Consider the following 10,004-nt stretch of genomic DNA (forward strand, 5'->3'; position numbering starts at 1 on the left):
CCTTGTAGGGCAGTTAGGCCAGCGAGGAAGGAGATGGGGAGGAATGTTGAGCTAGTGAGATAGAGAAAAGTGCCATCGGGGGCTTTTGAATGACGGGAGACAGCACTCAGAGCCTTGGAGTGGCTGTGGTGGAGGCCAAACAAAACATCAAGGTGGAACAGAAATGGCTGCAGCTGTGGATTTTGGGCTTTCAAACTGCAAGCGGCACACTTTGCGAGGCCAAAATTTGGTGCTTTCTCACCTTCTGTTCTGCTCAATTCACTATGCCATAGTTGCAAAGCCTGGGGCACCCCTAGGCTCAGCACCCAGTGTCACACAGCCCTAACTCTGCTTCTGACAGCTCTGGGGGCAACCAGGAGCCCACAACACCCAGGAGTAGCATGGGGGCATCACCTTATGGGGGCACCCAGGCAACTCTGCAGCATCAGGTGGGTCTTGACATGAAAAAGAGACTCATGATCAACTTCTTATTTTTTTAGGGATTTGTAGTGGCACCAGATTTCTACTTCATGTTTAAATTTTGAATATGGAGGAGATTTCATACCAAGAAGAAACTACATTATATTGAGTCTGATCTTTATTCCATCTAGCTCAATATTATTTCATTTTCATTTATTATCCACCCTTCATCCAGGGTGGGTTTCCAATGATTAGAAATGCAGTTCTAAATGAGATCACAAAAACAGGGTTGGTCTGAAAAGATACATCTCAGTCATCTAAGGCCAGAGTAAACAGGTTTGTGGAATGTTGGCTCAGCTGCATAGAGTGCCCTTTAACTCATCTCCTGCAATCAGTATCTTCATTGGAAGAACGTATGCTATCACCACCTGAGGCATGACTGGGCCAAGCAGCGCCACCACTCTCCTCTCGCCACCCACAAATCAATCTTGACCCTGGGATGGAGCTGCAGATGGTGGCATTGGGCCATCGTGTGAAAAAGCTGTCTCAGCAGCTCCCTTGCACCAGAGCCAGGCTGGTTGCACCCCCTAAAAAAACCCCCACACAGAACGCCCAGTGCCATGGCCTCCCAGTCCCGCTACGCTATGCCACTGACTGTCTCCACTTCAGTGTGATAGTAGGGATAACACTCTTTGTAGTACACCTGAGCATTAAAATCTAACAAATCCTTGTACAGAAGAAGACAATTATGAGCTTCAATGACATCATTCCTTTTAACTTCTGATTCCATGTCTTGTTATAGCCACATTTGCAGACTGACAGTTCTAAGAGGGTGGGGGGGTGTTGTGTTGCGGACTATAAAATTAGTCTCTGCTAGGCTCTGGAATGTCAGGTTTCACTGAGAGCTAATATTGTTAGAATTCCTGCTCCATGATTGCAGTCATGGGATTTTTGTCTATTAAAGGTAAAGGTACCCCTGCCCGTCAGGGCCAGTCGTGACCGACTCTAGGGTTGCGCACTCATCTCGCTCAAGAGGCCGGGAGACGGCACTGTCCGAAGACACTTCCGGGTCACGTGGCCAGCGTGACGAAGCTGCATCTGGCGAGCCAGCACCAGCGCAGCACACGGAAACACCGTTTACCTTCCCGCTATAAAGCGGTCCCTATTTATCTACTTGCACTTAGGGGTGCTTTTGAACTGCTAGGTTGGCAGGAGCGGGATTCAAACCGCCGACCTTACGATCAGCAAGTCCTAGGCACTGAGGTTTTACCCACAGCGCCACCCGCATCCCTTTTTGTCTATTACATGACGGTATATATTTTGACTCCACAGAGTGGGAAGTGACAGAGGCAGGGTGTTTGTGTTACTGTGTTCTGTGAAGTGGGACTATTGCTCTTTTTCTCTTTGCTGTCTGATGCTAGAGAGAGAGAGAGAGGGAGCCATGTTGCAGTGCTCCATGTGTAAATAAAGTAGATTAGCCAAAATGCTGAGTTGCTGAGGTCTGTTACACACACTGCAAACACTCTGCAGATCCTTATGTGTGCCGATGTCTGTTGGCATTGGTCTCTGTGATGTTCGGGCTGAAGAAAGCTTCTGAAGCTCCTGAATGATCAACCAGGAGGGAGAGAACATGCTAGTTGGGCATGTGTCTCTGCCAGGGCCCTACTCAAGTGTAGGACAAGCTCCTGACAAATAAATGGCTGATCTATATTTGTATGTTTGATTGGAAGCTCACAAGCAGGAACCAAGTGTACCAGCTTGTGCCCTCCCTACTTATGATTCCACAGCAACAGGGTACTCGCCAGCCTACTGGCTCCAATCTTGAACTAATGATCACTGCTATTCTCAGCACCACCCAGCTCATGAGTTTGTGACGCTCTATTTTAAAGCCATCCAAACTGGCAGACATCATTATATATTGTGGTAGCAGGTGTTATTCTTTCACAATGTGCTGTTTGAGAAAATACTTCCCCCCCCATGCCCTGAATCTCCCAACAATCCTCTTAACTGGATGAATCTTATGAGAGAAGAAGGGACAACACATCTGGCTTTTCTATGCCACACACCATTTCATGCACATCTATCATGATTCCCTGTTCCTTTCAGACCCATCATCCCAACATTTCTGAAGATAAGGCTTGCCTGTGGTCTGTAGAGACACGAGACTGAGATCAGAACATTCAGCTTTTAAAGTGGGCTCTAAAAATATGAGATTGAGGGACTGCGGCACATTGGGTTCCTCCCTATCACCTGCAAATGAAGAAACCCAAATAAGGAGTTGGTGCAGAGAAGCAAAACAGTTCAGATTATTCCATTTAAGGAACATTTCAGTCCATGTCCACCAGAAGGAACAAGATTTCCCTTTGATCTGCTGAGAAGCGACTGGATATATGCAGAAGCACCATCAAGAGAACACTTCGTACAAAAATGCCCCCTTTAAGAACCTTTGCCAGCTTCGTGAACTGTTGCAAACATCCCATGGAGAACTGCAGTGCCAACCTGCTTTTAAAGGCTTGCTGAGTTCCCATCTCTCAGTTTTGCTTATCCTCCCCAGCGACAGAGACTTCCCACCTGTCTTCTTCCAAACATGAAGATCTTTTGCATCAGTTTATTTCTGGTCTCGGTGGTTCTCCTGGATGCATCTGGTGAGGAGCTATTCAAGGTGGACTTGGGGAAGAGCATTCGTCAAGGTTAAGGGTTCACCAAACACTCAGTGGCTCCAGGGTGTGTCGGTGGAAGAGACAGGGGCATAAATATTCTCCACTGACTTAAACTGAGCTAACAATTGTTTTCTCTCTCCCTTAGCAACTGCTCTACAACTCTCAGGATTATTTGGGGGAGAAATCTAATGAGGACTTAAAAAACAATAATGCTATTCACGTCTTCAGGTTGAGAGAAAATGGGCTCCCAACATTCCATATCTTACTTTTTAGGGGTGTTCACAGACCACAAGACGCAACTTGTATCTGTAGCTTTGGGGATATTTTCTGCACCTCTCCAAAAATCTGTCTTTAATAGAGGGTTTCCTTTCTGTAGGCTATATTGTTCCAGCACTAAAGCGATGTATGGATGCTGACGGCTATTGCGCTAATGAGTTATGTCATCCAGGTGATACATTTATTCAGCGATGCTACAGAAGGAGGCCTTGTTGTCAAAGGTGAGAATATGGGGGTGGAGGGACAAAATGGGATATAAATAAAAAGTCTAGTATGTTGCCTTGACACTTTCCCCCTGAAAACCCACTCTTTCAGCAATTGGTGGGAAACCTAAATTGCTGTTGTTTTGATTCAGCATTAAATGTCAGGTTTTCCCCGGGGGAAGCTGTGGGAACAAAAGGAAAGCACTCAGACATGGATGAGAAAAGCACAAACCAGAGCAAGGACTTCTGAGCTGGAGCAAGGACATCTGAAGTTATTTTCAGTGCCTTGGTGATTCAGATGTAAAGGGGGGAAATCCTGCAGATACGTGTCTGATCAAAACTATGCTTCTAAGTCAGAGTTACAGGTAGGTAGCCATGTTGGTCTGCCGTAGTCGAAACAAACAAACAAATTTCCTTCCAGTAGCACCTTAGAGACCAACTAACTTTGTTATTGGTATGAGCTTTCATGTGCATGTATCTGAAGAAGTGTGCATGCACACGAAAGCTCATACCAATAACAAAGTTAGTTGGTCTCTAAGGTGCTACTGGAAGAATTTATTTATTTTTTTATAAGTCAGAGGTTTTCAACCTTTTTGAGTCCATGGCTCCCTTGACCAACTACATTCTTTCTGCCACACCCCTGTGGGGCTGAGGAGCCCAGTTGTGTCACCTGTTGCCTACAGAGCCGGTAGTCTCTCACCCTTTTTCGAACACCCTCCCTTGTGGAGGCTTCCCTCAGCCTCCTCTCCTCTTCCCTCTCCTTGGGAGTCCTCTGGGTAGCAGCTGCTACTGCCCCTGGTCTCTGAGCTCTCCCCACCCCACACCAAAGAGAGGTGCCTCCTCACACTACCCCACAGGGGCCTGGGACTTGTCTGTCCATTCCCAACAACAAGGACTGGCAGACTGGCTGGCTGTGCTCCCTTGCCCACTGGTTGCTTACGCTGAGGCAACCTCAGCTCCTGGCAAGCGCTCCAGAGGCACCATTCGCCTGGGGAACTTGCAGCCAGGGCTGCTGCAACAAACAGCTGTGTAAGCCTTTGGGAAGCAGAGGTGCTAGAGGGCATCAGAGGAGGGAGGAGAGGAAAGAGGGACAGAGGCCAGTGTTGCCCATGGCACCCCTAGGGTACCATGGCACACTGGTTGAAAACCACTGCTATAAGGAAACACCAGGATGAGGAGAAATGGGACAGGACAGCTCCTTCAAAACTGACAAGTGCAGCGTGCAATGAGAGGGCGTGGTTTTACAAGTGCTATCCAATCAGCATGTTTTGAGTGAGGGAAATAAAATACAGTGGTACCTCTGGTTAAGGACTTAATTCGTTCTGGAGGTCTGTTCTTAACCTGAAACTGTTTGTAGCCTGAAGCACCACTTTAGCTAATGGGGCCTCCCGCTGCTGCTGCGCCACTGCACAATTTCTGTTCTCATCCTGAAGCAAAGTTCTTAACCCGAGGTAATATTTCTGGGTTAGTGGAGTCTGTAACCTGAAGTGTATCTAACCTGAAGCATATGTAACCTGAGGTACCACTGTAGTGATATAATACATACCCTCCAACTTTTCTCAGATGGAAATAGGGATGTCCTATTCATCATCATCATCATCATCATCATTATTATTATTATTATTATTATTATTACTACTACTACTACTACCACCCCACCCATCTGACTGAATTATCCCAGCCACTCTGGGCAGCTCCCAACATGTATAAAAACATAATAAAACATTAAATGTTAAAAAAATTCCCTGTGCAGTCAGCTTTCAGATGCCTTTTAAAGATTGTATAGTTACTTATCTCCTTGGCTTGAGGGCAGCGGCAGAGGAGGAGTCCACCTGCCTCTGCCCACTCAGCTGCCTTACAGCTGAGGGGGAGGCAGTGGGCGGACCATTTTGGCAGCATGGAGCCTGCGCACGCCCAAGCCAGATGCGTGTCTCGGGCCCCACGATGAGTGTCGCCCCACATTTTGTCACCCCCCTCAGTTGTTACACCCGGGATGGACCGCCCTCACAGCATCCCCCTTCCTCCATCCCTGCTTGAGGATCGCATAACTCCATTCTCTCCAACATTTATCCAGTGAAAAGAGGGGCATCATAAGGAAATGCAGGACATTCCAGGATCAAATCAGAAACTGTAAATCCAGGACTGTCCCTGGAAAATAGAGACACTTGGAGGGTCTGGTAATATAATTGCTTTGCTTTCCATCACTTTTTGCTCTTTGCATATGAGAATCTCCATTGTAATGGTAGTACTCTGTGACAGTTCACATTTATTTCCATGACTTTTGTGCAGTTGAGGTTCTCAGCACTGTGTGCTGGCCTCTCTAAAGAGTTAACAGGTCTGTGTTCTTAATATTCACCTGTTTATAAGGGTACCCCTCCTTTCCCTGAAACACCTGCTGTGTATTATGCTTATCTCCTTCCATCTCAGCAGTTCCCCACGCTGTCATTGCAAAACATGTCCCCGGGAACAATTTGTGCCGTGGGGATTTTACTGAAGTTGGCTTAACGTAAAAATGAGCAGAATGGGCACGAGAGGAAACTTTTTAGAAGGAAGTAAAATGTCCTTGATACCAGGGGAAAGGGGAGACATATCCAACCCAGGGAACCGAAAGTGGGAGTCTAAGCATAGTTTGGGGTGGCCTATTGAGAAGATCCAGAATGCTGCTAGACGCAAGAGAAGAGTACAGTAAATCTGGTCCAATTTGTTAATGAGATAATGACTTGGATGTCTAAAAGTTAATCCATATTTTTTTAAGGTCAGTAACTAATCAGGTCTAATCTCTAGGGTTTGGCACATGTCTGATGGCACCAAGAAGTTAAGTCCCATCAAATGTAAATACCTGGGAAAGTAGGCAAATCATAGCACTGTTGGCCTCCTGCTTTGGGTTTCTAGGGAGAAGGTGAAAAGAAGGTGAAAAGGAGACAAAGCCATCTATTTTCTATGCAGTCCATCGCCTTCTCCCAAATTCTGAAGCAAGCCTTTTCTTGTTGTCTCCATCTGGTCTCACTATTTCTCCCTGTATTTTTCTTCTTCTTCTAGAAAAGATGACATCGAAGTCGAAGTCATTACAGGTATAATGAATCTGTGTATACATGTAGTGGGAATGGCAATGATCCTAAACTGAATGTAGGGTGGAGTCTGATTGAGAGCAGTTTGCTATAAGGCAAATCCAGATGCATAGCCGGAATACATAAATATACATTCGACACAGTTTCAAATTGTTTACAAGCAGAAAGTTCCAAATACATAAATCCATAATATCCATATCCATAATAACAAGAGAGAGAGAGAGAGAGAGAGAGAGAGGAGGGGGGAGATTGGAGGGGGGGGGATAGACACTAGGCAACATGAAACAAATTCCCAAATGAAAATAAAATGCACTGTTAACACAATCACTTCCACAGTATCATCCTCACCATCCATTCACACAATCACAACTGTTAAGCACCTCGTGCAATATTTTGACCAACCAACCACTCATGCTTAAATAAAGCACACTCAAGAACATAACAACCAGCAAGAAGTTATGACTTCCAAGTATTTGACAATGGTAGCAACAAAAACAGCTCTCTGCTGAAATGAGGTTTCTGGGCTTAGGACAGGGGCTGGCAACCTAAGGCCCATGGGCCAGAAGCGGCCCAGGGAGGCCATTTAACCGGCCCCTGAGCCGCCCCTGAACTGAGCTGCCCACTCGGCAAGTCCCCACACCACACTGTGCCAATTTAGTGCAGTGCAGCGCAGGGACTCTATTCTGCGGCTCTGGAAATTGCTTCTGCAAATGCCCAGACTCCGAAAATCGTGCCTGCGCAGTCACAATTTTCGGAGTCTGGGCATGTGCAGAAGCAATTTCTGGTGCCACAGACATGCACATATGCGATTTCTGGCACTGTGCTGCGGCGGACCGGCCCACGGAGTTTCTCCACGGGAGTGATCCAGCCCATGCCCAGTAAGCCTTGCCGACCCCTGGCTTAGGATCTTTAAACTCTCAAGAGTGTTTCCTTGGCATCTGACTCTGGTTTGTGGATCGTGGGGTTCTAATAAAAATGAAAGCAGTTCCCATAAGCCGGATTTCTTCCCAAACCTGCTTTAATGGCTTTAGGGGGTGGGAACGTGCTTCCGTTTTGTTCTTTTGCCTTTTCTGAGGAGTGGGAAATGGGAAGAGCTTGCCACTAATGCTCAGGCAGAGGGTCCCATCCACAGCAAGTGATGGAATGGGGGGGGAGGTGCTGCATCTACAACCATGCCCCACAGAGAGTGCATATTACTACATTGTAGTTGCCTGACAATGAACATCCCTGACACAAGCCTTGTCTGTAATCCTCCAGAGGTCTGGTAGGTAGGGAATCAAGAGTGCTCTAAAGATCATTATATTCATAGAATCATAGAATCATAGAGTTGGAAGAGACCACAAGGGCCATCGAGTCCAACCCCCTGCCAAGCAGGATTCAAAGCTAATGTCTCAGCTGTACCAGCAGGGGACATCATAGGGGTCTGTTAAATGGACAGAGCATTTTTATATTCTGAACCAGGGAGAGCTTGAAAGTAATGTTTGTTTCAGGATTGGAAAGGTTAGTTTATGGCAGCCTTCCTCGCCAACCTGGTGTCTTCCAAATATTTGGGACTAACAATTCCCATCAGACCCAGCCAGCAGTTGGCAAAGACTGGTTTATTGATCCATGCAAGAAGTTATTTTCCCAGGCTGATGCATCTGCAAACAAATAAGTGAAGGGAGATAAAGCAGTCCAGATATCTGAGTCCCTCTGCCTGTACAGCTTAGAAATGTTACTATTGTGCTTTTCAGTGCTCAGGGTGCTTTAATGGTTGTTAACAGACTCAGCTTTCACAACAGCTGTTGCAGGTAGACTAGGTCATATTTAGATCTCTCCATCTGTCAGTATGAAGCTAAGATATTGCCAGCACAAGCTTTGTTCAAAATAGCCTGCAGCCGACCACAGGTCTGAAACCAGTGAAAAGCACCTCCTACACAGGAACCTAAGGAATCCCAAATGTAGGAAATTAGAGTTAGATTAGCTGGTACTGGATTTACAGATGCAAGACCTGTGCTCAGTTTCCACGCCTGTGTACTGAAATATTTCTGAAAGGTTCTGAAATATTTAATAGTGAAGACGAATGTGACATTGTTGGAGGGGTCTGCCATTTGAACACCTACAACCCTGGGAAGTGCTGGAGTCTTCGTTATATACCACTCGGATACTGCACCCCAAGAGGTGTTTGCTGTAAAAGGTGAGTACAAAGGCTCACTCCCCACAAAATAAAAATTAATTGAGTTGAAGGTGGGGTTAAGGATGGGGTGAATTTAATTCAGTTCGCATTTAAAAATGAGCTTACCTAAATCGTGATTTCCAAATGCGAAAACTATGAACACATTTCTGCTCAGCAAAATGTGGGGATCCTGCTGATACCTATCTCCTGTGTGGGGGTGCTGCTGTTTTGTCAACTTAGTGATCTGAGAATGAATTTGCTACTTGTATTACCGATACCTACACAATGACTGAGAGTTTTGAAATTAGGACAGGGTGGGTGAATTGTACATGTGGATGTTAACTCAGAATGTCAAAACCTCTAACTTTTAGGCCAGACAGCTCCTTGCCAGAAAACCTTCACCTTATATATTAAGACCAGCCGGACTGCCTCAAGGACTTTTCACCATCTGAAGGAACTCAATGGAGTATTTGCAAAGTAATAAATGCAATGTAGTTGTGCTAATGCAAAACACTCTCTCTTTTTATTTGAAAGAGGCGGGTAGAGAATATTGTACTTTTATCCAGAAAACCAGTTTGAATGAAAATGTCTAATGCACAGGCGAGGAATCTTTGACCCACCAGTTGTTGATGCCATCCAGTTTTGTCTAGGGGGGTTACAACTTCCTACCCCTCTGTGGTCTCACTGAGAGTTGCCCTGATTTAGGCCTTATTTTTGCAAGTAGTGGGGGGCCTAAACCTTTCCCCAAAATTGCCCCGAGAAAACAGCTACCATCACAATAACAGCAGTGGTCAAGTTATCACAGTCTAGAAACAACAATTGCCATTTGCTAACTGGTCCAAAGACACTCCTAACAACTAAGATCACCTAAGCATGTTACGTGTCTGTCATATATATATATATATATATATATATATATATATATATATATATATAATATTTATTAAAGTTTTGAAAGTTACAGAAAGAAAAAAGAAAAAGAATTAAACATAACAAAACCATACCATACAACCCAAAAATAAAAATATTACATATACATAACAAAAATAAAACAAAAACAGTTAAAAAAAGAAAGAAAAAAGAAACACAACCAATACTTTCAATATTATTAACTTTCTTTTGCTTGTTTCAGCGACCTCCTCACACCTCCCTTTTTTGTATTCCACTTCGATTATTTGTTTCAGCAAATCCTTTCCATCTTCCTCAAACTTCTGTCCTATCATTTAACTTAACAAATTCTAAC

The 10,004-nt window shown here is 45.1% G+C and overlaps 1 protein-coding gene across 2 annotated transcripts; it reads left to right on the forward strand.

The window, feature by feature from the left end:
• The first annotated feature begins 3 nt into the window (after positions 1-3).
• On the forward strand, positions 4-9,272 carry LOC307213127 (uncharacterized protein). 2 transcript variants are annotated; one of them, XM_079970852.1, is made up of 5 exons: positions 4-152; positions 3,436-3,556; positions 6,578-6,609; positions 8,641-8,782; positions 9,133-9,272. In XM_079970852.1, exons 2-5 carry the CDS (start codon positions 3,465-3,467, stop codon positions 9,173-9,175), a joined length of 309 nt encoding a protein of 102 aa, XP_079826978.1. In that variant the 5' UTR covers positions 4-152; positions 3,436-3,464; the 3' UTR covers positions 9,176-9,272. The 2 variants fall into 2 exon arrangements, with proteins under 2 accessions (XP_079826978.1, XP_079826979.1); XM_079970853.1 differs by lacking the exon at positions 4-152 and adding an exon at positions 159-428.
• Positions 9,273-10,004: the final 732 nt, after the last annotated feature.

Source organism: Podarcis cretensis (assembly GCF_951804945.1).
Source record: "Podarcis cretensis genome assembly, chromosome: 3".
In the NCBI taxonomy this organism is placed as follows: domain Eukaryota; kingdom Metazoa; phylum Chordata; class Lepidosauria; order Squamata; family Lacertidae; genus Podarcis; species Podarcis cretensis.